The sequence below is a fragment of the Gobius niger genome (genome assembly GCF_951799975.1).
Source record: "Gobius niger genome assembly, chromosome: 10".
NCBI classification, from domain to species: domain Eukaryota; kingdom Metazoa; phylum Chordata; class Actinopteri; order Gobiiformes; family Gobiidae; genus Gobius; species Gobius niger.
Genome location: NC_136861.1, coordinates 14,899,928 through 14,927,693, shown reverse-complemented (window position 1 = coordinate 14,927,693; position 27,766 = coordinate 14,899,928). Strand labels below are relative to the sequence as shown.

Here is a 27,766-nt window from a genome sequence, read left to right as displayed (position 1 = left end):
CGACATTTTGTACACACGAGCAGGCTGGCAAATGTACACGTGTGAACCGCGACTGTAAAATATCAACAACAAAAAAACAAGCGTTATGTACGTTTTCCTATGTTTAGAATATGTAGGAGGATTTTTGTAAACACTATTCGTCTTCCACTTATAGACAGTTTTCATGTGACGTCCCTGGAGGTCAAAACACTAGCAATCGCCATGGTAACGCTTGACTGGAAGGCGAGCGGGTTAATCCTTTTTCAAGTTTCGTTTTTTTTGCATATTTTCATCAAACGGGACAGAAAGCCTTGCATGGCTCACTGTTACGACAAAATTTGTGGTTTTGTATATTTTTGGACTTGTCAAGCATCTAAAGACGTATCTTTTGTTTTCAGTGTTTTGTCCTGGTTGTCATGGTTACTGCCCTCCAAGTGATGTCAAAGGAAAACCATATTTTTGTTTTCATTCATTTGTAAAGACACAACAAGAAAATATGTTTTACGGCGAACAACAGCAACAGAGAAATCCACTCGTAGTGATTCGATAAATAAATTAGTTTTCTTTTCTTTTTATTACAGTGTGTGGCGTCCTTCAGCAACAATAACAATAATTTTGCTGTCACAAAGCCTCCTCGGCAGATGATTCCGAGTGGCTTTGTTTGTGCCGTCGTGCCGTGGATGTATTATGCGTCTAGCTCAGCGGCCCTTTACTTTTTCTTCAGATCAATTTGCTTCCCGCGCGGCAGAGAGGCGTGCTCATCTCTCTTCATTTCCAAAATAGTCTGAAATATAACAGCAATGATTTATTCACAGAGAAATGTGTTTCAGAATTGATTTGTGAGCTTGCAGACTTGAAATAAGCACTCGAAATCTGGCCAATATTAAGATTATGGTTGGTTCCAAATTACCCTTTTCAGTACGAAGTAATTTAACCCAATCGTTAAAGCAAAAATAGCTATTTCACTTATAGTCCTCTTGAAGGAGAACTAAGTAACTTGTTGACCATAATAAATCCTTTTCGTAGTTCTTCTGGGGGTAATACAAGTGTTCATGGGATGATTGGGGGTCTTTCATCTCCCCCTGGTGTCTCTGTCCAGAAAACCACCCTTGCAACTTCCCTGCCTACGGGTTGCGGCCATCAATACACACTAATGGAATCACGAAGAAGAAGCTAACAGGCTAACGGCAAAGCTAACTGTGGACTAGCGCCACTCAAATAGTATTTACAGCCAAGTTTGAGTGTAATTGAGTTGTGGCACAATTAATGGGTAAAAAAAAACGCAACATGCTGCGACAGCTACAGTGGCGCTAATGGCCTCTAGGGGCATGAGTTACTTAGGTCTGCTTTAAATACAGTTGCATCTAATGTGCTTTACATTTTTTATCACAGGGAGAACATGCAACATTTTTGCAGCAAATTATTTATGAGTTATGAAAATGCTGAACAAAATCTGCATTTAAGTTTATATAGTATAGTGTAAGACAGGGGTGTCAAACATACGGCCTGAGGGCCGGATGATTCGGCCACTAGATGATTTCATCCGGCCCCTGCCCTTTATAGCATAAAGTCTCTCGCCCATTCCTGTGCGGAGTTATGGATTTTTTTAAAGAATAACCAGAATGCCACTTCGGGCATTAAATTAAAAGAAGGAAAAAGTTCCACACATGTCCAGCAGAGGGCACTGACATAAAAAGAGCTCTGGGTATGAACAACCAACACATGGTAAATGAACAGTCTGCCCCAAGGCGGCTGTGGCTTCAATAACAGCTTACCACCATCGTGGAGTGAATGAACAATGACTACTATGTAGTACTTTGAGGAACTTGTGACACAGGCTTGTAAAGTGCAATACAAGTGTAATTAATAGCAACTATTAATGAAGCTACAGTCAAGATGGGGCTTTGACCAAATCACAGCTTATTATTATTCATTTATTGGAAACATTTTCTTTAACATATGCAGCCCGCGACCCACCGTGGGAGCTGTATTTCATCTCATGACCCGATATGAGTTTGACACCCCTGGTATAATGGGCAAATTAAAGTAATTTTCATTCTTTGTGTTGAAGTGTCAAAAGTTGAAAAATTGGGACCCATTTCTGCTGATGAACACTACCTCACGCTGGCCATAAACTGTTCCTACACACAGTCCCGTTTACCTGGAAGCCTTGGTCGGACAGGTAGACCTCGTGGTGCTGGGGGTCCACTCCCTCCGGTAACGGGCTGTGGCAGAGCTCCTCCAGGGGGTACTGCGTCTGCATGAGCTGGGCCAAGGCGTCCTGCACCAAAGTCAGCTTCACCCGCCCCATGTCAGCCTGGGAGAAGGGGGGATTACAATGGACACTATTGACATTTTGTAATTGTATACATTAACACAAAATAAAATACATGAAGAAAAGGATAAGGATAATTTGGTGTCACGATTTAAGATGAAGGGCAGGGTCAATATAACTCTGATGTTATGGCGATGCCCCAGGACCTTTCAAACATCATCGACTTTTATATGCATTTCTGCTTTTATGTTTTGTCATATTTCATAGATGGATGGATACATGCCAGGGAAGCTGCACATTATTTACCCCTGGGGATAAATAAACATCTGAATCTGTAAAAATACATATGCAGGTGCTTAGAATATCATGAAAAAGTTAATTTATTTCTGTAATTCAACTGAAAATGTGAAACTAATATATGGTACTCATGGTGACTCATTACACGGAAAGCGACATATGTCAAGCCTTTATTTGTTATAATTTCGATGATTATGGCTGACAGTCCATTCATTTTCTGAGATTTTTAATTTGGGGTCATCAAAATGATAACAAATAAAGGCTACATACCTCACTTTGCATGTATAATATTACTTTCACAGTTTAAGTTGAATAACAGGAGTGAATGCACTTTTTCATGATATTTTAATATTATGATGAGCACCTGTATATTATGTCCAGTAAATACAGAGACATTAACATTAGACCAGGTTAATCTCAAATCTTTTGACAGTCAAGATGCATTTCAACAATAGAATTTAATCTCTATTGTTGTCCATCTTTACATCAACCTCATAACCCCTACCTGAACCGAGTACATTTTCTCCAGTTCAGCTTTACCCAAATCTAAAAGCTATAGGGGTAAGAGGTTAAACCATTGACCCCCATGGAATAAAGTCACATAAACATAAGATGTCAGGACGGTGTCATCAAAACCGTTCTGGGATTCCTCCCGCCTTCCATAATAATAAACTCATTTAATTAAGATTTTAAGATGTAAAATAATGTTACCAGGTAGTGAACTAATGGAGTTTGACAAAGTAACGTTTTCTATAATAACATTCAATTACCACCACACTCATTACCACTCATACCACATTAATACACTGCCTCACGGCCAGAGATAACAGACAGCATATATTGACAATTGTCTTCTCATATTAGGACACATAACACTGCTTAACAACTAATTTGGTGTCTAGGTTTTGTGAGCTGATGATGATGTGTTGATGTGCCAAAAACAAAAATCACATTGGTCAATTTTGCATCCCTCAGCCAAAGGATATGTAAGGGATAATGCACGAGGAGGTGTCCATTATCAGAAATAACTGGACGACGCGGAGGCGCGAAGCGGTTCCAGTTATTCTGATAATGGACACCTCGGAGTGCATCATCCCGCTTACACCATGGTCCCGCCAACTGAGACTGTTCATTGGGGCCTGTTTGCTCATTTTTTTAAGTCCTGGGGCAGGAGTTATTTCACTTTTTAATCAGTTTTACCTGAAAGTAGTTCCAGCTCAGTTGTTTATCGTTACAATGGAAACCGCTTCAGTGGAGTGATATAGATACAGAGGCATCCCTGGAATCGCCCATATATGGTCATGTTTGAAAACAGTTAAGGGGGAAAACAATTTGGAGAAAAATCTAAACTTTCTCTAATTATTCAAAAACTACTTTAACAAACACTGAAATATGAATAAAGTTTTCTACTAAATGAAGATACAAAGACATGGGGAGGAGCAAAGTGGATCAACAGCCCATAAATACATAAATAACGGAGAATGCTAACTTGATGCTTCATGTTAGCATCGGGCTAATGCTAAGGGTTAGCTAGCGCTAGCTACAACGGACGTTTTTTCACTTCTACTGAACAATCTGCCGTGAGTAAATATCCATATGGGCCCGAATTACACTTGACTTTATTTATGTGTGATAAATAAGTTCATATTCCACCAGAAAATGGCTAAAAAGAGTGGAAAATTGTGTTTCTCTAAAAATTCTATTTTCCTCCTCAGCAATGCCACGCCACCTTTCTATGACGAGATGCCGTCTGTATCTATAGAACGTGATTTAACCAATCAGAATCGAGTATTCACCCAGACCATGGTATAATGTCTTTATAATGTCTTCTGTCCTGGTGTCAGTCTGTCCACGATTAGGGGGAGACTGGGGTTGGTTGCAACATAAATTGCATTTGGGCTTATTTCAAATAAAAACTACCTGTACTCAAATAAGGCAACGCCCAATGTAAAAAATGTATAAGATTCATTTTCTGATTCTGCATAGCAAAAATGTTCCAAATCATTTTATGACCCAGTGTAATTGTTTTATTTGTACCTGTGTTTGGGATCCCAGGCTCCTGTCCCAGTTCGGAAACACATTGGTGAAAGTGAGCGGTTCAGCCCCTTCATAGATGAGATAGGCCTGAGGTGGGCGTCTGGGATTCATTTCTGTTCCAAAACATGAATTAAATTACATAAGTAACAGTCTATCTAAGCCCATTCGATTCAGTGTCCTTGCCTTTGCAGTATTGGAGTGCCGTTTGCATGGCACACCTTCGCTCATTCTGCCAGCGGCTAAATGCAGCTACATCAGTCTGATCAGGCTGCTCGCGCTGCCAAAGGTAGACCTCCAGACGATTATCCAGGAGAAACAGAGCTAAAAGACACACACAAACAGCACAGTATATGATACAGTACAAACATTAGACTCGGCTCAAATTCTAGGGGCAAGAAAACTATTGATTGGGGTGAAGACGGCACAAGATTTAAAGGTGCTTTGAGGCCCGAAGAGACAGAGATATTAATGAGCTAAGAAAATTGCTGTCTGTATTTTACGCATTAGTCAATAGGCTTTTATGCAGTGTCATATGTCTATACATAAATTTTGCAACAATAAAACATTTCTGGACTTTTATGCTCTGGTGGAAAATGCAGCATAAAAAGTGCAGATCTGCAAATAAAAAAAAGAAATTACTGAGGTACATAAATGAATCAAGTAACTAGTAGAAAGTATTAAATCTTATTGACTTATTTTGTCTATAAAGACTATAATTTATAATCTACCAATAGAAGAACTGGTTCTTTTAGTATTACAATTAACCTGTTCAGGACCGCCGTCCCTGATCAAGGACTGATTCCAGTTCCAAAAACAGTACATCAAAATAGGTGGTCCTTAACAGGTTAAACTAAGTACTTCTACTACAGTGTTTACGTGTGGAATCTACTTAGGTAATATTCAACTCACAGGGGCCGAGGCTTTCTATAGGGATTAATAACTCAATTTCTCTTAAAGCCTCAAAGAGCTGGACCAGCCTTGGTGCAAACTCAACATACAGTAACTATGAGTGTGTAAAAGAATGTGACTTCTGTAATGATGTAGGGGAGACCGGGGCTATTTGTCACGTTGCTTTTTTAGCCACACTAACAAGGGCTGGGGGACGAGGTACTGATATATAATATGTGTATTAGTATTCATCTTCTCTTCCAATCATCATTTTCTCATTTGGATTGAAGACCCAAGGAGACAACTTTGAATTGTTTTCATGTCTTTCTACCAACTTTAATGTCTGGGTTATTTTTGTAATGAGAGCTTTCCTTTTGTTAGTGCCATAAACAGAAAACACTGATCTGAAAGACACAGATGTTAGCTTCGATTTGAGCCGTTTTAGAGCTAACATGCTAAAGTTGTTTGTTAGCTAGCTTACATTTTTCGTAAAATGGACACTCGGGCTATTTGTCACAAAAACTGAGGGTCATTTGTCACATAGGGTATAACACGGTGGGACATTTTTTTCTTTTGTGTCGAATATGTTTTTCTGATCACTTTATTTTAACAAGAGCTTTTATAGAGGCCGTGTTGATGAGCAGCGAACTCTAGAAGAAAAAGTGTGACAAATAGCCCCGGTCTCCCCTACTCTTTCTTACCAGGCTGTGGGACAGAGTACAGCGCCTCCTGGGTGAAGGGCATAGCCATGACGAGCCCCGGCAGTCGACTCGGACTCTGCAGCTCCTCGGCCTTAAACCGCCCCGAAGAGGCGCTCAGGTGGAAGAGGCGAGGAGTGAAGGTGTATTTGCCGGGATCTAATCAAATGTGCATAAACAGAAAGAGAAATGGATGTGGTTAAATATGTGAGAAAGGGTGGAATATATCTATTAGTTTGAATGCGTACCTTGCAGCATACAGTCGTAAGCCTTTCTGTCCATGTGTCCCAGTGCCGTCCAAAACTCTGCTGGTTCAGACCCCTCGTCCACCACATGCACCTTCAGGGGGTCAGGCCGGCTCAGGCCCAGCTCAGGAGGACACCTACAACAGGAACAACAGGAACAAAACACGAAAGACAAATCAGATTTGTCATTTGTCACGATTGAGTTGTGAGTTGTGAACACAGGACACAAAGCAGTTTGAATCAGTCTCATGTCGACAGAATCAAGAAAGGTTTTACACCGATTTACTAAAGACCCTTTCGCTGCTTACCTCATCATCTAACATCAGCTGGAGGCAGGAAGTGATCAAGAGAAATAAGATTAAACTAGCGATTTTAAGTGTAAAAATGTGGTCCTGTTGTGGCTTAAGGTGTAAGAACAAGAGGAATGACATTTGAGGCGATAAAACAAGGTTTATCTGATATTTCCAACAACAGTTAGACATTTGTTTATCGTTACTTTGACAACAGCTACAATGGAAATAGATAGGAATCTCACTTCCTGCCTCCAACTAAGCCAGGAATGTTTACAATTAAAGGGTCTATAGCTCAAGTAATAAAACAGTGAAGATTATTATCACTAAGACAAAGAATAAACGTAAACATATCAAAATACTGCACAAAAATAACAAGGTCACTCTTCACTGCTTTCGATTATTATTTCTAAAGTAGTAAGTGCTTTATTTGTTAGGAAATTGCGTTCAGGTGTTGAGTTATTCCTGAGCTGCTGCGTCTCAGCATGAGCATGTTTTTGGAGGTAGGGGAAATTGTTTTTGTGTTAGTACAACTATCTCAGAATGTGATAACGGTCATCTTTCATAACCAGCCACAGAGCAACATTACTTTAAAAAATCTACGCTTTACTTTACTCCACAGCATCAGTTTGGGAATAGAATGGGAATGGCACAATAATAGAAAGCTGCAGACCCGAAGCCAAGACAGATATAGTGCGCCCTCTGCTGGAAGAGGTTTTATTTGTTAGTATATTATAATTATTGTTAGGATTAGTTTAGGGGCAGGTTAAGATTAGGGTCGCTTATCTATCCTTTATCAATCAACAGAAGCATCAAGTAACACTTTCCAAATGTGTTCATAAGAAATGTGTTTTGTTTTCATGAAAAAGTTTAAATAACTCAGTCTACTAACTCCACAAGTGCATGAAGTAGATCAACACATCAATCAACATCGACCTCCCTAAAAGCTGATCGGTCTAGATCCGCCTTATCCAGCAGAGGGCGCACTATCACGGTTCATGGTAGTTCTGTCTGTCTCCCTTATAGTTAAGATGTTATGTCTGTCCTTTTACTTTGAATTGATTACCCAAACAGTTAACTGTAAATACAGCCTAAACAAAATACTGAATAAGTTTGTGGACAGTATAAACAGTGAATCCTGTCATGTGGGGTTACATTGTTTACTCTTGCGCGGCATTTCATCATGCCACCGCGGTAAGCACACAGCATGACTTACATCTGAGTGAGCCGCTCCACTGTCCTCTTGGCGACCTCTCTGGTGCTGGCTTGAGCTTTGCAGCCGGTCCATTGGTACACTGCCCCCTGCTGGCTGTTAAAGAGAACTACGCAGCCCCTTGATCTGAGTCCAGCGCAGCAGCAGTCCACCTCCAGCAGAGAGCCCTCCTCCGGCAGCTCTCCTCTGACAGCAAACAGACGCCAGAGTCCTGAAGACAACATTATAGATACATAACATGAGTATTACTTTAGACCTAGTTTAGAACTTATTAAGTTATCATTTATACCAGGGTTAGACCTAGACTAGAGTTGATTTGGTCCTAGTTTAGGTTTAGTGTTAGTTCATACCTGGTTGTAACTTGTTTTAGTCTTTCAAGTCCTGGTTTCACCCATCCTATTCTGACGTGGTTTATCTCATTTAACCTCTTAGCACCCGCCGTAAAGCAGTACTAAGTAACTTGTTTACCTTCATAAATCCTTTTCGTAGTCCCTCTGGGGTAATACAAGTGTTATTGGGATGACTGGGGGTCTTTCATCTCCCCCTGGTGTCTCTGGCCAGAAAACCACAATTGCAACTTCGCTGTCTACGGGTCGGAAGCCCCAATACACACTAGTAGAATCACGAAGAAGAAGCTAACAGGCTAATGGGCAAAGCTAACTGTGGGCTAGCGCCACTTAAACAGTATTACAGCCAAGTTTGAGTGAAAAAAATGAACTCCATTGTGTAATTGGATGTACAATATCCCTCTCTCCCTTTGTCTTTTTTGTCAGTGTAGTATTTACTCTCACGGACAATTAATGAGTAAAAACCGGCAACTTGCTACAACACCTGCAGTGGCGCTTACGGCCTCTAGGGGCATGAGTTACTTAGTTCTGCTTTAACCGTTTTGACACGTTGTCGCAACCAGTTTTGACATTTCTTTTCATTACTTTTTTGTTACTCTTTTGTCACATTTTGTCACTTTTCTGTTTTTCTTTGGTTGCTCTTTTGATGCGTTTTCATCACTTTCTCGTCATGTTTTTTTTCATCCGGCTCCTTTTTGTTGCAATTTTTTTTTTTAAAGAAGCTTTTAGATTTGGGTAAAGCCAAACTGGAGAAAATGTGCTCGGTTCAGGTGGGGGTTAAGAGGTTAACAAGGTACTTTCATGCTACCTGTTTTGGAAGCGGCCTCTTCACGAGTGCCTTTGTGAATGACCAGACCGCCTTTAAACAGCTGCAGGAAACATGGCGGCTCCTTTCCCTGAGGCACCACCACCTTTTCCAACAACAAAAACATAAAATCAATGAGAGTTAACCCAGAACAACCTCTAACCCATTGTTTGTCTATGGCGAGAGGAATATATTGTTTTTACTTCATTGTACAATTGTTTATTGACAAATACAGCACTATAGAATAGCAAAAGAAACCGCGTATCATTTTTCTCCCGTCCCACCTGTGATGCCTCCTGGTTGTTGACCCCGATGGAGAGGAAAGCAGCTGTGTCTCGCCCGGTGACACTCGAGTGACGTCCGCGCCACAAAAAGAACGCTGTGTTTTCTTCTGAACCGGTGTCCAAACCATTTGCTCCATCTGTAAATCAGGCACAATGACACATCTCAGTGAAATGTCAGTTCAAACTAGAAATTTACAAACTTGATATTTGTGCATTATTGACCTATTTGTGACCCAGCGGCTGTATGAGGGGTTTGCATAGTGCCTTTATTTTCGATCACAGTGGCCTCTACAACGTCCCAGGATCAATTGTTTTCTAGGTGTTCTAGTGAGAGGGTCCGTCAGCGGTGAAAACCTACCAGAAACCTTAAAAACGATTTATCCTGGAGCGTTGTAGAGGCCTCTGTAATTGAAAGTAAAGGCGCCATGTTAACTACTCATACAGCCGCTTGGTCACTACAAGCTCAAATATGCACTCATATCAACTTTTTTTTTCATATAAAAAGTTACATAGTGCACCTTTAATAGAGTAATAACGTTTAAGTTCAAGTGGGAAACAAAATACTCAAGCTACAGTAACTCTAGGGTTAGCTTGGGTATTGCTAGGTTTCAGGTGACATCACAGTATTTTCTAAAGGCCTATAATATTTATACAGGTGGGGGACAGGTAAAATAACGTTTGTTTTTAAGGAGATTTTTGGTGTTGTACAGAGCGATCATGGACCCAGTCAATGATATTAATGATCATTTTTGTAATTTATACATTTTCGTTTTAGACACGACTCGTGAAAGTGTAATGCAGTTAATAGGAAGCACTAGCTCCTGCCCCCCAGCTGGCAGCATGACTTCATCACATCATCTAGAACCTGAAAAAGAAAAAAATTGGTTGTTTATAACTAATAAACTAAGACTAGTAATCTGCATTTTTACCTTTACCATAGTTACTGCTATGGAATTTTCAGTTGCCCTCCATCTCAATATTATACTCTATACCAGTGGTTCTCAACCTTTTGGAGCCGCAACCCCCATTATAACAGTAAAAGGGGTTCGTGACCCCCCGCCCAGGTCACACCGTGAGAAATCGGAACATTAGCCTACATAATTCTTAAAAAACAAAGAAAAAAACAAATGGCTAAAATAAAATTCATCAAATTACGAACATATAATGGCACTCTGGTAAAATAGCACACACACGCTGCAATAAAATATTATAATATACACTAAAAAAAGTATCTACATGATCTGGCGACCCCCCAAATTCGTCTCACGACCCCCTAGGTTGAGAACCACTGCTCTATACAGACGGCATCTTGTCATAGAAGGGGGCGTGGCTTCGCCGAGGGGGAAAATATAATCTTTAGAGAAACACAATTTTCCACTCTTTTTTTGCCATTTTCTGGTTGAATATGAATATATTATTTATCACACTTAATTAAAGTCAAGTGTAAATCGAACCCATATGGATATTTTCTCACAGCAGATTGTTCAGTAGAAGTGAAAAAACGGCTTTCGTAGCAAGGCTAGCTAGCGTTAGCATCAGCCTGATGCTAACATGTAGCATCAAGTTAGTATTCTCCATTATTTATGTGTTTATGGGCTGTTGAACCACTTTGCTCCTCTTCATGTCTTTGTTTAGCAGTATTCATAATTCAGTATTTGTTACAGTAGTTTTTGAATAATTGAGAAAGTAGAGAAAGTTTAGATTTTTCTCCAAATTGTTTCTCCCCTTAACTGTTTTCAAACATGACCATACATGGGCGAATCCAGAGATGCCGTCTGTATCTATGGGCTCTTGAATGTTGTGATGTCATGTGAATGCAACCTATTGGGTAAGTTAAACATTTTTAACAGTTAACTTGAGCATCCTAAAAAATATATATTGATCAATATGTTGCAAGAAAGAGTGCCCACTTGCAGTAAAAAGGTGTAAAACAACAATACCATTGAGAAGTTAGACCCGTATGCACAGAGGCAGAATAGATGGCCCTCCTTCCCTAGGTTCAATATGTTCGCTCAAGCTTTTCGCACAAATTATCATTAAAGAATAAGAATTGGCTTTCTATGTAATACTAGATCTAAACCATAACAGGACTATAAAAGGCCTGAACCATGACTAAAGCAGTTCTGAATAATGTCAAACCCAAAGGAGGACAAATCCACAACTAAAAGTGTCTCCAAATGAAAGATTAGAACTGCAGAGGAACATGGGCACCCCAGCTGTGGTAGATCCTATACAAGTCACTGACCCGGGCTGTTGAAGGTGTACGTCCAGCGGATCACGTAGGACTCTCCCTCGTGCAGTTGTCCCGTACTTTCCACCGGGACCTCCGTGTCGTCGAACTCCTGCACCAGCCACGTGTCCACGGCCAAAGTGCTCAGCTCCACCTGCCCCTGGTCCAGAGAGATGACCCCGTGGCCTCGCTGAACGTCCACCCCGCCCAAAACGCTGTGCACCAGGACGTCCTCTTCTACAGACTGTCCCGAGACCAGAGCCTTCGCATCACAGGGGCTGAGGGGGTCTGAGGAGGGAGGCTGGGGCTGGAGACCAAACAAAGTAATATTATAATGATTTTTGATTAATGAATTCCCTTGGGCATAAATACTAAAAAATGTACACCAACTATATCAAAACTTGCTTTGTTAAGTACTTTATGAAGATAAATCTACACAGACCAAACAAAAAGAAGGACTGAAATAGGTGAAGGATGGATAAACCAGGTCTAATTCTGGACTAATCTGGAGTTACTTCTTTATAACCACAAAAGAAGATTTTTCAAGTTGTCAGAAGCCTAAAAGTTTCAAAAGCTAATCTGAATTTATCACCATAATGAAAAATATCCATGTGATCCTTGGAGCTTTAGGTTTAAATTATACCGTGTTGACATAAAATCATTGTTCCCCACGGCTTCTCGCATCTAAAACTATCTTTAAGTTATCAAAAGTTTGTGCACCTGTGTTTCATTTGTCACTGGGACGGGGGCAGTTTTGTCTCCGCTCTTCGTTGTCCAGTCCAGGAACTTCTGCTTGAACAAAGACGTCTCGCTGTGTTGGGACATGCAGCCAAACAGGGCCCAGCTGGGACGCCCCTCGCCCATCCTGTGGACAGACATACACAGGTGGGTGAGGACATGCTGGACATCATTGCAGTCAAAAATATCATCAAGAAGGAGTCAGCACTTTGACATTCGTGTGGTATTAGTATTTACTTGCAGGATAATTTGCCAAACTTTTTGTATTGTGCAGAATACAACCTTTTTTCGATCAGTGGTTCACATACTGTAGTAGCATTTCAAATCTAATAATTTCATTAATGTTGTTGTTATATTACTGGTTTATACTGCAAAAAGTCATCTAGAAATAAATATTTGCCCTTGATTTGGTGAGGAAAGACATCTGCCGTTTGCACTCATACACATTGAGTGCCAAACTGTTTTGGGATTTAGCTGTAGAGTGCCAACAATCCAGACCATTTTTCATGATAGTTGTAGCACCACAGCGTATTTGATGTTATAGCTATGGACACATGCTGTGGCTCGTTTGAAAGATGAGACTCTAAGCTCTCCGTAGGAGAAAACAGTTTAATTCTACGTGCCTCGGTTCCTGAGAAATCTAAGCTAAACAGAGGCTAGTTCTGATCAAAATCACTTTTTTCTAGAAACATAGATATTGCGTGTTTTAAGAAACACAACTGTCTCCCTCATTTCACTCTCTTCACTGAGCTGTGATTGAAAACAGGGGCTTCAGAAAAGAACATCGACTAAAACAAAAAAGGTGGTTTTGCAGTTTTAAAAAAAAATATATATATATATTATGAAACTAGACACTCCATTACATCTTATGTGTAGTTTTGGGAGCTCTGTGATGAACAGAACTGAAATAAATGAAGATCAACAACCTGTGAAAAGTTTTTGGCACTCAAAGTGTTAAGGAAAAATGCAATGTTGGGGTTTTCATTACGATTTCATCAAGTCAAAATGAAGGTTTTGTATTCAGCTGTGCTGTTAGCCTGATGTACTCACGGTTGCACAGTGGGGTCACACTGTGTGGGGTCCAGGGGGTTGACCCGACAGTTGGAGTAATCGTAGGGTCCGGCCCACACCTGCTGAGCCAACTGCAGAGCCACGCCCCTCCTGTCCTGGGACACGCCCTCCCCCTCCCACAGGTACACCTCGCTGCCGAAGTCGAACACCAGAGCCTGCAAACACCAGGTTAGTGTTACACTCAAGAGAATGCAGTTTAACCCCACCCCTTAAAAAGTAGTGGTCGCACCTCATTGGAGCCCAGCAGAGCCAGAGAGGGAACACAGGCCCAGGCCTCTTCATGGGGCACCAGTCTGTCCTCCACCAGGCGGTACACACAGTTCGACTCAATCACTGCACGTTCAAAAAGCTCGTCCTCTTCGGCAGCACTGGCACCTGCAAAAAAACATGAAGGAAAATGAACATTCACACAGGATATGAGGGTGAAGTGTCTCAGCATTATTTTACACACATGTTATTGTTAGATGTTGTCTGCTCACCTCTGTACTGAGCACGTCCTCCCAGAAGGCTCCAGAAGTCTGCTCCCGGCCCGCTGTCCGAGTTCAAGCCCTCCTCAAGATGCATGACCTGGGACGCCCCGCAGCCCAAGTCTCCGTGACTCTGGATGATGAGCGCCAACTCACCAGCCTGAAAATACACAAACAAAATATAAACCTGGGCTCTGTGCTGTTTATCTATAATGCACTCTCAACGGTTGGATCAACTGGGGATCCTGTAAAGCGTTTTCTAAATGAGATTTGATTTAAAGGACCAGATTCAAAAAACAAAAAAAGCTTTACTGTATCGGTATGTGGAGTTAAACAGTGGAATAAATTAAAAGGACGTTTTAATGAATACGAAGCTGAAAAAGGAGTTACTACTATATGTACACTGCTCACAAAAACTTAGGGCACACTCAAAAAACACAATGTAACTCCAAGTCAGTCAAATTTCTGGGATATCAGACTGTCCAGTTAGGAAGCCACGCTTATTGTGAATCAATTTCACTTGGTGTTGTGGAAATTAAACAGACACCATATGGAAATGAGAGGCAATTAGCAAGATCACTCCAAAAGAGGAATGGTTTTGCAGGTGGTGACCACAGACCATTTCCCTGTCTTCATCCTTTGGACCGTGTTTTTGGAACACTTTTGCATTTGTCCAGTGTTCTCACCACTAGAGGTGTCATGAGGAGCATCTACAACCCATAGAAGTCGCTCAGGGAGTGATGCTCATCCAAAATGGCACGTCCATTCGTGCTGTGGCGAGAAGGTTTGCTGTGTCTCCTAGCGCAGTGTCCAGAGCATGGAGGAGATACCAGGAGACAGGCCAGAAGACCTGGGGGGCGACCGAGGTCAACAACCCAGCAGCAGGACTGCTATCTGCTCATTTGTGCACGGAGAAACAGGAGAAGCACTGCCCGAGCCCTACAAAATGACCTCCAGAGGGCCACAAATGTGCATGTTGGTCCTCAAACGGTCAGAAACCGACTACATGAGGGTGGTATGAGGGTCCGACGTCCACAAGTTGGGCCGGTGCTTACTGCCCAACACCGTGCAGCACAATTGGCATTTGCCCGAGAACACAGCGATTGGCAGATTGGCCAATGGTGCCCTGTGCTCTTCACGGATGAGAGCAGGTTCACCCTGAGCACATGTGACAGACGTGACAGAGTCTGGAGACGCCCTGGAGAACGTTCTGCTGCTGCAACATCATCCAGCATGACCGGTTTGGTGGTGGGTCAGTGACGGTCTGGGGAGGCATTTCATTGGAGGGCCGCACAGCCCTCCATGTGCGAGCCAGAGGTTCCCTGACTGGCATTGGGGACCGGGATGAGATCCTCAGACCTATTGTAAGACCATATGCTGGTTCTGTGGGCCCTGGGTTCCTTCTGATGCCTGATAATGCCAGGCCACATGTGGCAAGAGTGTGTCAGCAGTTCCTGTATGATGAAGGTATTGATGTTATGGACTGGCCTGCACGTTCCCCAGACTTAAATCCAATAGAGCACATCTGGGACATCATGTCTCGGTCCATCCATCAACGCCACGTCGCACCACAGACTGTCCAGGAGCTGACTGATGCTCTAATCCAGGTCTGGGAGGAGATCCCTCAGGAGGACATCCGTGGTCTCATCAGGAGCATGCCCAGGCGTTGTAGGGAGTGCATTCAGGCACGTGGAGGCCACACACACTACTGAGGATGATACAGACTCGTTTGGAAGAATTTCTACAGAATATGGATCAACCAGTGACCTGATTTGTCATTTTGATTTTGACTATAATTTTGGATCCAGACCTCCAGGGGCTGAGAATTTGATTTCCATTTATCATTCTTATGTTATTTTGTTCACAACACATTGCCCGACACTATGAATAAAGATTTTCATGCTAAAAATCAAATTGATTGACATCTAGGATGTGTTTTTTGAGTGTGCCCTAAGTTTTTGTGAGCAGTGTATATAGGATGTACTCATGTTGATTTTGTTTGAAAACTATTATTTGTTCTGTGGCATGTAAACACAGTATTAGCTGCGATGGTGACATTCCTAGTTAGCGATTACAATGAAACATTTATTCTAATGACTCTCAATTTACTAGTTTAATGTCATTTGTTGTAGTTTTATGAGACTATACAGGAAGCTGTTGTGTTCGAGTAAGTAATAATTAGTGAAAAATCCCACTCCTTTTCGAGCATGTAATCAACATTTATGTCAACATTGTACTGCAAATGATTCCCTGTCTTTGTGTTTATAATTAGAATATCGTGAAAAAGGTCACTGTAATTCAACTTAAAATGTGAAACTAATGTATGACATAGACTCATTACATGCAAAGTGACATGTGTCAAGACTTTGTTTGTTATAATGTTGATGATTATGGCTTACAGGGCTATACATTTCTCACTTTGCATGTAATGAGTCTATGTCATATATTAGTTTCATAGTTTAAGTTGAATAACAGAAGTGAACGCATTTTTTCATGATATTCTGATTATATGACGAGCACCTGTATATGATCAAAATAAATCTCTCTCTTTCTCTAAAAGAAAACATTTTGAGTAGTATGTTCTCTTTTAGTGCAAATTGAATGAGGAGAGGGCAGGTTTACTTTCACTTTGTTGACATAAAAAACACAAAATTGCAGCAATTTTCGCTTTCAAGAAAGTTTACGAACCTTCCTCAATTAAAAAAAAAAGTATGTTTCCACATAAAAATAATTCATTCTGAACTGGTATAACATGTAGATCTTTCAGCTAGATTTATAGGCCTTTATTTACCTTGGCTTTCTCCTGCTCATTGGCAAACTCTCCGCTCCACACGATGCAGTGCTCCGGAGTGACCAGCAGGTAGCAGTCTCCGCTGTTCAGAGACCGAACACAGGGCTCTACCAGTCTGACTTGGACATGCCGCCTTCCTGTCAGCAGATGAACTTTTTAATACATCAGCAAAGGGGACGGACTGTATTTCACTCATAATAAATAATGAAATATAATGAGACCTTTTATGAGGATGAGCATGAGGTTCTTGAAAGGCAAATGGGACGCGCTGGAAACTTCGTCACATCTGGGAGCTTGAGAGTGAGTTGAAGAGCAGTTCTTTGATTCTGAAATACAATAGTTACAATAGTTAGGTCTATAAAATTCACATTGAACACAAAAAAGAAGCTACAAGCCCACAGAGCAATTGTTTTCACCTTTTTTCACAATGTTTTTCTTATGTTTGTGTGTGACCTACTCTGTTGAGCCTGTAGTCTCTCCTCAGCTGTCTCTCCCATGAAGTCCGGCTGGATGTCCTCTCTGGCAGCGAGGGCGCGGAGCGGGTTCCTGGAGCCCTGAGTGCGACGGGACGGGCGAACCGAGCGCCTGTGCTCTGCCACAGCTGAGGTAAGTCTGGGGGAATAAAAAGTGTATATACACTGCGTTCCAAATTATTATGCAAATGACATTTTTCTAAGATTTTCCAAATTGTCAACTCAAATGAGAGTCAGCATAATCTTTAAGTCTTTAACTGGTAGAGGATCATTTAAATGTGGTGGAAAAAATTTCCTAGTGACAACAGTATTTTTTTCAAAAATAAATATAGTAAAAACCTCAAAATCCACTGTTCCAAGTTATTATGCAACTCATCGTTTCAATACATTTTAAAGCTTGTAATTAACTGAAAATGGTCATTTGTTGTATTTGCAGCATTAGGAGATCATACTTACTGAAATCAAAAGCTTTTTCAATCAAAAAAATATTAACAGGTCAAGTTATATTTTAACATAGGAGCCCTTGTGTGATAGCAGCTTCAAAATTCTTAAATCCATTAAAATTGTAAGTTTTTGGACAGTTTCTGCTTGGATTCCTTTGCAGGATGTCAGAATAGCCTCCCAGAGCTGCTGTTTGGATGAAAACTGCCTCCCACCTTCATAGAAGTGTTTTTTGTTGAGGCTCCAAAGGTTCTCAATAGGGCTGAGGTCAGGGGAGGAGGGGGTCCACATCATGAGTTTCTCTCCTTTTATGCCCATAGCAGCCAGTGATGCAGAGGTATTCTTTGCAGTATGACATGGTGCGTTGTCATGATGAAGAGGATTTTGTTAGGGAAAGCACGGCTCTTCTTTTTGTAGCATAGAAGACAGTGGTCAGTCAGAAACTCCACATATTTTTCAAAGGTCATTTTCACACCTTCAGGGATCCTTAAAGGGCCTAAAGGGGCCGACCAGCTCTCTCCTCATGATTCTGGCCCAAAACATGACTCCGCTACCTCTTTACTGACGTCACAGCCTTGTTGGGACATTGTGGTCATTCACCAACCATTCACTACTCCATTGATTTGACCATCCAGGGCTACACGGCCTCATCAGTGAACAAGACTGTTTGAAAATGAGTCCTAATGTATTTCTGAGCCACTGCAGCCGTTTCTGTTCATCAGCTTCAATGAACCGTTTAGGGGAGGCCCGGATAGAAGGTTTATGCACAACTGTAGCCTCTGGAGGGTCCTACACCTTGATGTTTGGGGGACTCCAGAGGCACCAGCAGCTTCAAATACCTGTATGCTGCTTTGTAGCATCTGTTCCCATATGTGTTCCCTGATGTGTTTGTCTGGCAGAAACCGTCCATATTGTGCCTTTATCGGCACAAAACGGAGTGTGCTCTGAATCATCCACAAATCTCTTATCTGTACGATGATTAAGCTTAATCTTTCATGAAATATCGAAGGTTTTCATACCTAGACCAAGGCATTCAACTATTTCACGCTTTTCCTCAGCAGAAAGTCCCTTTTTCTTTACCATATTGCTTGAAAATGATGATCTGCATAATAAAGTGGAACACCCTTTTTCAGTAGTTTTTCCCTTAACTGGGCTTAACCTGACAACTAATCATCCCAGGTCTCTGAGATTTATGTCAGTGATTCATAGAACCCCAAGACACGACACCATCCATGAGTTTCATTATTATTGCTTTTTTTTTAACCTTTTTGACACAAAAATCCAATCTGCATAATAATTTGGAACGCAGTGTATACTGTATATGCTGTATGAAAATGTATTCTTTTGGGGCAGCATGCCAAGCCAGATTGGAGCCATGAGTGTCATTTTGCAACCTAATATAAAACTAAATGCTTTGGGTGTTTAGAAAAAGCTCTTTGTACTCAGTTTGTGAAGCTTTGGATGATGTCTTTTGTGCTGCAGACAGCAGTGTAATCAAAGAAGAGCAATGATCTTTCTAGATGTTTAATTTCACTAACAAAAAATGACTCCTAAGTGACTTACACGGGGGTGTTGGTCTGACAGAAGATGTCCTGCTCCGTGTCTGTGGCAGAGGCGTCTCTTTGGGGCGGGGCACAGGGGAAGGCAGGGGGAGGGTCGCCGTGGAAACCTCCATCAGACAGTCGCGGTTCACAGGCAGCGTGGGCATCCTTCACCTCCTCAGGGGCCACTCTGCCTGTGTGTGAACCTGCTTCAGTTTGCTCCTCTGAAAGACAATGTTAACTTTTTATTTGATGTTTTCACGGACAAGCATTTTACTACTTTTCACAGAGTTACACAAGTGTGCCTAGTACAGTTGTCAGGAGCAGATGATTTGATAGTTGAACTCACCTTTTTTGTCTTTCTGTTCATCCACAGAAGACTCCTCCCTTCTCTGTTCAGGCCCATTTGTTATTTTAGTCTCTACAGCACTGGATCCTTCTTCACTTCCCTATGGCGAGACATTGACAACTTTTAACTTCATAACATCAGTAACTTTCCACCATAGTTTTTAATAAACTGCATCACCTTCCTCCTCCACAGAGGCTGAACAGGTTGCTGTGTCGATGACGCAACCTCTTGAGCTTCAAATGAATGGCTCGTCTAAGGATAAGAGTAATAAGATCGAGAGTATTTTACATTATCAAGAAATGCAAAATCATGTGACTTTTGTTGTTATGGCAGCCATTTTGAATACCAAAGTAGAATTATGCATTACTACAACATGTGACTCAAAAAGATGACAGTAAAAACACAGAGACGCACATTTATGTGAAGAAACCAGAGTCAGTGTTTAAGCTGCTCAAAACATTAGCATGCTAACGGTTAGCATTTAGCTTCAACAAGAACACATGTGTAGACTAATAGTAACAGCCTTGGATACAACATGTGACAGAGGTCAGAGCTGAGCTGTTACTGAAGTATTTCCTCAGTGTTCATAGATGTGAGCCACACTTGTGTTTATTGCGTTGAAGCTAAATACTAACCGTTACCATGCTAACGTCTTGAGCAGCTTAAACACTGACTCAGACTGAGACTCTGTTGACATGACCAGCTGTAAAATCACAGAGAAAGGTTTTCTGTTTCCACTTTGATGTGTTAATTTAGACTGAGGAGTGAAGCAGATCTTTAGTAAATCTGCTGTAGTTCGATGGACAGAGCTGCTGCGTCTGTGCCTTTAAACATAACCTCATGCTGGTTTCTTCACGAGCAATGATTACGAGTACATAAAAATGCCATTGTCAATCAGTTGTCTTTCATTTTCATCTGAGTAGAGATATTGTTACATGTTGTATTGCATAATTCTACTTCGGTATTCAAAATGGCGCCCACAACTATGCGTGATGTCACTGGAAACGCATGTATACAAAGGAGGTGTTTGGTGCACTGTGCATTGACCAAAAAAATACATCAAATTTATGTTCCACTTTGACTTATAATAGCGTTATTCGGATTGTACATAAGGTCAGGCTGGGCCGGCACATATCAATAATGGGCATAGTTTTTTGTTCACTTGCAATTAACAGTAAGGAAATTAAAAAGCTTGGATCAGTTTCTTTACTTGATTTATGAGCCTGTGCGCTCATTATGAAGACATTTTAAACCACATGTTCTTTGGATTTGTACAGTATAAGCCGAATGTCTCCGGAGAAATACCTACTGTTGAAGCCAACCTATTTCCTTACTTACAGTATTGATATGTGCCTGTATACAGTGCATCATACAATGCCACTTTTTTCCGCCGTAAATGCAGAGAGAAAACTCCACGAACTCAAATGATCAATGATGTAATGCTGTTAGAAAATGGGGGCAACGGGTTGAGTAGAAGAGAGAAATGGGAAAAGCTGTGATGCATGAGTTTTAATTGGAAAGCACTCGGCAGGTAACAGTCGGCACGTGAGAGCACAAATTCACACGTACAACATGTCAAAGTCACGCAGAAATGTGCAAATCTATTCACTGCACAAAATAGGTTGGGTTCATGTGATACATTTTCGGACGAGCCCAAACTAAAGTCGCAAAAACTGGTGGTATCATTCAGTTACAGCACAAATATATATTGTGGCAAGTTTGCAGAGCCTGTCACTCACAAACAGCGATAAGAGAAAACATTCTGCAATTTTCAATGTGAAGGTTTGTTCCAAAAACCTGGCCATATCCGTAGAGTTATTCTATAATGGCCTGTGCCCTCCATTAGAAAATTCATCATGAGCAAGTTACGAAACGCAAACCCAACCTGTAAGTCCGTAGCAAAAGCATCAGCCGTGCAATTACCTGGTTGAAACACATAATGTACTGAGGCCTACTGCTAGAAAACACAGAGGCAAAGACGGGGCCCTGGGAGGGAGAGAGAGAGAGGAATGAGAGGCGAGAGAGTGGGGAAGGGGGGAGGAGCTAAAGCGGGATGTGATATTGTATGATGGACAGAAAGCCATGCATTTTTTAAAAACTGATACAAACTTACCCAGGACTGTGGAGCGTCGCTGCTGTCAGTGTGTGCGATATCCGAGTCGTCCTAGAGGGGGGCGGCAGATGTAAGAACGTTAAAACCAAAGATAGAAGTCAAGACGGGACTAATTATGACCAATGCCCCCGTAAAATGTGGGAACTGGGAACAAAGAGTATTATACGAAATAACACAGTTTTTTAGTTTATTCAAACCCAAAAACAACCAACAAAGAGAACCAAGAAAGTAATCCTAATTAGCCTGGTCATTACAGAGGAAAACAGGCAGCAACTTCCCAGCAGCGTTTCTTGCCTTTTACTGCATTTGTAGTTTATGTGTTCCACATTGCTTTACTGAATACTTTTGTACATCTTTGCTGTGTTTTTCTGAGGTTCAGCTGATTTTTTGCCACCAAGCCATGAAGGAACCTTGTTTTTAAAGATAAACAACAGCTAGCTTATGAGCTAAGGACATTTGAGGCCGACAAATGTCTGAAACACTGAAGAGACACCAAGACCCCCCACGGAGGCGTCACAAGAGGCTCTACAGGAAGCAAAAAAGGAACAAATAAGGAGGCATCCGGGCAAGATTCACTGCTAAGCCACACAAATCTTCTATCCCTAACATTGTTCTGGCTAATGTCCATTCACTGGAGAATAAGACGGATTATATTCGTCTGCTATGCTCTTCCCAGAAGATGGTAAAAGACTTCCGCCAGCTGCGCAGGAGGAAGAGGAAGGAGGATCGGACCAGTGCTGGACACCACGCTCTGAAACAGAGGCAAACCGCGGAGGCGCTGCATTGTTTTAGAGGAGGAATGAAGGCAGCCAGCCAAGCTCCCTCTGGGTGCTATAGTTTCCTCTACGTCCAAAACATGCGGGTCAGGTCACTCAGTCACAGCGGCTCCGGACTATCCCAACAACTGCATGCAATTTTGTTGCACAATTGTACAATGACAAATAAAGCACTTACTTAATAGCTTTGACTATTATCATAATGGCAGAGTATGTTGTCTTATTATTATAATTATCTGCTTCTCTTCATGCCTGGTATTCTTACTTCATCATTATAAATTGTTGTACTTAAAGGAACTGGCCATCGTTTTTCCATACTGAGATATGTTCTTACCTGAGCTTAGTATGTTGGTATGTAACTGTCTGTGTTTTGCGTGTGCCCTCAGTCACGCAAAACGACCAAAGATGTTGTTAGCATTTGACCTCTCCCAGTATATTCCTATAGCTCCAAACGGGGGTGAAGTTAGAAGCGACCAAGCTCTTCCACAGGCACGCAGACCAGACAGGTACGTATCAACTCGTCTAAGCTCAGGTAAGAACATATCTCAGTTTGAAAAAAACGTGGCCTGTTCCTTTAAGTGTTATAGCTTTTTCTTAGGCAGCTTCGATAAGTCGAGAAAATCATGCCCCGATATGTGACTCCATGAATGTAATATCCCATAATTCATATACACGATGCCCATGTGTTGTCACCATGGCGAAGCCTACACCAAAAGGTCAAGAAGGGGTTAGATTTTTACTGCCTGAATAATGGGTTTGTTTACATTCCTGCGCCCGTATCCCGGCACATAAACACTGAGCAGTCCCGGTAACATAATGCTGATCTCACAACATTTAGCACATACCAAAAGTAGAGTGGAGTCTCAGAGGGATGCTATCTCTGGTTTCACTGGAGCAACCAAAGTCCCAATCTGACCACAAGCATCTCCTCACTCCAGCAACAAGAGCGAGGAGCAAAAGCGAACCCTGCAACCCCTGCATTTAATACGACAGGCTGATTACATTGGCACATCATTACTGTAAAAATGAAACCTTGTATTGCCGGGATCGCCAACCCTTAGATCTCCACACCTAGTAGCAACACAAAGGCTTTCTTACGCTTAGTCAATCCTGTTTTAGATGCATTCCCTTTTTGTTCTGAATATATTGCATACAATTTGAAAAAATAAAACTACGTACATACAGAAAAGAATACCACCTCAGGTCTTACGCGTAACTGCAGTCTCTATGTTAAGCTTGTGCATGACGATGGAGATTTGGAGTGACAGCCCAGGCTTTAGCGGCGGTTGTGGTGAACAGGTCTGGGCTCATTCTACACATTAGGACATTGCTGGAGCAAGTAGGGGGAGGAAAATACATCATTTTAAATCCCGTCTGGTCATTTTGATCCGAAAGCCACAGGAGCCACAGCCCATCAAAATGACCCAAAAGCCACAGGAGATTTTTGTAAAATGAAGCAGATTTTTTCTTTTGAATATATAGTGATTTTATGGCTCTTTTTTGGAGTGTTCGTTTTTTGACATTAGGGTCTCGAAAAGGTGCAAAATTTATGGATCACACGAGGGTTAATGGGATATTATATCATGCCTCATTTCCTAGTTATCCAGTGTGTTGCTTATCTCCGGATATATTTTTTTTGTCATTCATGCAGTTCTTATATATGAAGAGTTACGTGGCGCTAGGCTAGTGCAAGGCTAGCACAATTCTACGGTGTCAGCTAGCCTACATTAAAAACAGTCTGACACACTCCACAGTGCACCTGAGGCAAATCACTTATTACGCCAGACTAACCATATAAAAGTCTGTGTCGATAGAATAATTTTTGGAACATAACTGACCTTGCATCACTTGAATGATCGCATTTTGAGGGACTATTTTCTAGCAGATCACTCCGCTGCGTAACATATACAACCACGAAGCTGATGCTGCTCAAATATAAACATTTTAATGCAGGCTAGCTGATACCATAGAAATGCGCTAGCCTTGCATTAGCCTAGCGCCACGAAACTCTTCAAATATAAGAACTGCATGAATGACAAAATGTCTCCAGAAATCAGCAACACTCTGGATAACTAGGAAATGAGGCCCTATGTCAAAAATCCTGAAATATCCCTTTAAGAAAATAAATCACAGATTACCCCTGCAGCTGTGGAGTCCAACTCACTGTGCCGTACTTTATTATTTCTGCCCAACATTATTTGATTACTTGAAACAAGAAAAAACATGTAGGTTTATGTTCCAAACCTAACAATGTTATGTCTCTCTCTCTATTTCCCTTTGCTCTTAACCCTGCACTCCTCCGCTGAGTCTTAAATGCAACTCCGCAGATCAAAGATTATGTCAAAAGCAAAGCAGCTGAGAAACCAACAAATCATTCAGCCCTGGATGCTTAAGACATCGAGGGGGACTCTCAACAACTGTGAGCTTTAGACAATCTCTACAATCTCTAAACAAAGACAAGTAAGAAGCAAGAAAGAGGGAAAAAAACATCCCAGCATTGGCATTTACTGTATTTCTCACCTTACTCTTGCGGCCGTTGGCGAAGGGTTTCTGTTGAGCGCTGTCATGTTGTGAAGCCTGTCTCACTGATGTTGTTTCTGTATTCTTCAGACTCTCGCCGCTGCTGTCATGGCCATTCCTTCTGAAAAAAGTATGAGGTAGAGAATAAAAAGCTAAAACTGACATTGGTTATTTATGCACTATTGGACAATGTCACTCAAAAAGAAAAAAAAACTTCTAACAAACAGAATTGAGTTATAAAAGGATTTCTTCTGATAGCAAGTGGAATTAAATGCTTTTTCAATAAATTTCAATGTCCTGGTATATGTTTTTAATGCCTAAAAGTGTTTATCATGCCTAAAGATTTTCAACCTTTCCACTAAACAGAGGAATGTGAAGGTACATTGGACTCAACATGCAACTTTTGTGCAAAACCTTTAAGTAAAAAACAAAAAGAAATACACAGATAGTTTTAGTTAAAGCTGCAGTGTAGCATATTTTGGACCATATTATTTATATTTTTGTTAGACTTATGCAATAATAATAATTAATAATAAATTAATTGTAGCTGGAATCCAATTTAATGTCTTATTTAAGGTCTTATTTCTGGCCCAATTCATTTAATATCTTTTATCTTTTGTCTTTTGAGTAATGAACTAAATCAATAGAAAATAAACGACACCGAGAACAAGGCGTAAAGGTTATTATTGTATTGTATTAACCTCTTAACACACACAATTTCTCCAGTTTGACTTTACCCAAATCCCCCCCAAAAAAGCATGAAAATAGTGATGAAAACGAGGATGAAACCACAACAAATAAGTGACAAAAACATGTCGAAAACACAACAAAAAAGCATCAAAAAAGCGATAAAAAAATCAGCAAAAAACATTGAAAACATGACAAAAAAAGAGACAAAAAAGAGATGAAAACATGACAATACTGTGGCAAAAATGCTGCAAAAACGTGACAAAGTTACGATCACTTTAGTAAGTCTTAGCTTTAAAGGTGCACTATGCAACTTTTGAAGTGAAAAAGAAAATCTTAATATTTGTGTATATTTGACCTTGTAGTGACTCGTGGCTTCCTGAGTGCAGCATGGCACCTTTGCTTTCCCTCACAGTGGCGTCTATGATGCTCCAGAATCAATTGTTTTGGGGTTTCTGGACAGTTTCTGGTACAAACCCCTAAAAACAACTGATCCTGGAGTGTCATAGAGGCCACTGTGAGGGAAAGCAAAGGTGCCATGCTGCAGCCATAAAGTCACCGAGTCACTACAAGGTCAAATATACACAAATATTAAGATTTTTTTTTCACTTCAAAAGCTGCATAGTGCACCTTTAGAATGAGGTATTACACTGTCGCTCTCCAGTCGAGAAGCTTTAAGATTTGGGTAAAGCCGGGAGGTTAATATTACATTGTATTCTTTTAATTTCTTATTGACTTACTGGAGTGGGGAGTGCCTGTGCGTCTCATTCTGAATCTCTTCCTGGTCTGATCTCATTGGTGTGCACGCGATCGTCTCCCTCCGGCCCCGCGCCCTCTGCCTCCATGGAGCTCTACTCGGTGCCGGCCCGTCCACGCTCGGCCTGTGCGGCGGCTGCGATGGCGTCACGTCCTGTCTCTCCTCCTTTACCGGAGACGTCTCTGCATCGGAGCCGTTTTGCTCCGGTATAGCAGGCGTGTCCGACTGGCTACAGCTCCCAGTCCTGGTCCAGTCAGAACCTCCAGAGCGGCTTTTCTTCAGGATGCCCCTCAAAGCCGGTTCGGACTCGGTGCGGGGCAGATGGTGCTGGTCGGGCTGGGCTGAAAAGCACTCAGCACTCGGGTCCAGTCTCGGCTGAGAAAGGCGCACCTCGCTGGGTTTTAAGTTGACAGACGAGGCCTGCTGTCTGTCGGATAGATGTGGAGCCAGGGAGAAGGCAGGGAGCTGCACGGGGCCTTTCTGCAGCTAAAGAAAGAACAAACATATATACAAGCAAGGTTATCTTTCTGTTTGGGGTTGCCAGATTGAACAAGTTAAACAGGGATTTGGCAGGTTTTTATATCAGGTCTAGACACAACCACATACCGAAGAGGCAGAGATTTCTACCCAGAGTCAGAGTAAGGTTCAAACAAGCATAAATGAAACAAAACACAACTATATGTCTGTAATGATGCTGAGGTAGGCCTGGGTACTTGCTTTGGTTTGGCCTATTTAAGAAAAGGGCATGTTAAATCTGAAGTATTAAATACACACTGCCAATCTACTATGTGCACAGATAAAGGCATTTCAGAAAGTTTAACTTACTGTACTACTGCCACTCTATGACTCTGCACTTTAAAAAAAAAAAATAGTGAAAGGACAAAATCCCAGATACAAGCAGACAAAACTCGGGAGGAGCTCAGAGTAGAGGACCAGCTGAGGTGACATCTGTTTCGGCTGCTTCACCTCTCTGTCTTGTCAGGTGGAAGCCCCAGGGAAGACAAGCTGAAGACAACATACTGTAGCTTTGGGAATGCCTTGATTGGAGAATTCAACCGGAGTAAAAAAGCTTTAAAAGGAAGTCTAGTCATGTTTTTGGCCTACATTTGTTAGAAAATTGTAAACAAAATACCTCGGTCCCCGTTCTAGCACTGGTGGTAGTCTCTGGCGATTGAATTGTTTTCTCAGAGAGTCCCATCACCTTTTTATTTCTGTTTATGCCACAAAGAAGCTTGTATATTTTCCAGCTAGTTGATCAAACAGGCAAAATTAGCATGAGGGAGCTGAATTCAGAGAGTTTAATAACTCCCTATAAAAACCTTAGAAAAGCTCCCCTTCTAATATCCAGATGATTGGCTGACCAGCTGGTAACACGAGGCCAATCACAGCGCTCCTAGTGCGGTGACAGGGAGACGCAATTGGCCAAAACTGGCTTCACTGACCTCCACAGACTG

The 27,766-nt window shown here is 41.5% G+C and overlaps 1 protein-coding gene across 1 annotated transcript in view; it reads right to left on the bottom strand.

Annotated features, from left to right (window-relative positions):
* Positions 1-322: 322 nt before the first annotated feature.
* svilc (supervillin c) overlaps positions 323-27,766 on the bottom strand; it is a 46,558-nt gene continuing 19,114 nt past the window's right edge. Inside the window, exons 9-31 of the mRNA XM_079564342.1 lie at positions 26,296-26,798; positions 24,869-24,989; positions 21,573-21,623; positions 19,637-19,711; positions 19,460-19,559; positions 19,133-19,334; positions 17,113-17,267; positions 16,877-16,981; positions 16,656-16,792; positions 13,877-14,024; positions 13,627-13,772; positions 13,377-13,552; positions 12,309-12,453; positions 11,604-11,895; positions 9,359-9,495; positions 9,078-9,180; positions 7,926-8,133; positions 6,423-6,556; positions 6,178-6,333; positions 4,772-4,909; positions 4,589-4,701; positions 2,141-2,296; positions 323-763 (exon numbers count right to left, since the gene is read on the bottom strand). Of these exons, the coding sequence (XP_079420468.1) occupies positions 689-763; positions 2,141-2,296; positions 4,589-4,701; positions 4,772-4,909; positions 6,178-6,333; positions 6,423-6,556; positions 7,926-8,133; positions 9,078-9,180; positions 9,359-9,495; positions 11,604-11,895; positions 12,309-12,453; positions 13,377-13,552; positions 13,627-13,772; positions 13,877-14,024; positions 16,656-16,792; positions 16,877-16,981; positions 17,113-17,267; positions 19,133-19,334; positions 19,460-19,559; positions 19,637-19,711; positions 21,573-21,623; positions 24,869-24,989; positions 26,296-26,798 (3,576 nt within the window). The 3' untranslated portion in view covers positions 323-688. The remainder of the gene's footprint in view (positions 764-2,140; positions 2,297-4,588; positions 4,702-4,771; positions 4,910-6,177; positions 6,334-6,422; positions 6,557-7,925; positions 8,134-9,077; positions 9,181-9,358; positions 9,496-11,603; positions 11,896-12,308; positions 12,454-13,376; positions 13,553-13,626; positions 13,773-13,876; positions 14,025-16,655; positions 16,793-16,876; positions 16,982-17,112; positions 17,268-19,132; positions 19,335-19,459; positions 19,560-19,636; positions 19,712-21,572; positions 21,624-24,868; positions 24,990-26,295; positions 26,799-27,766) is intronic.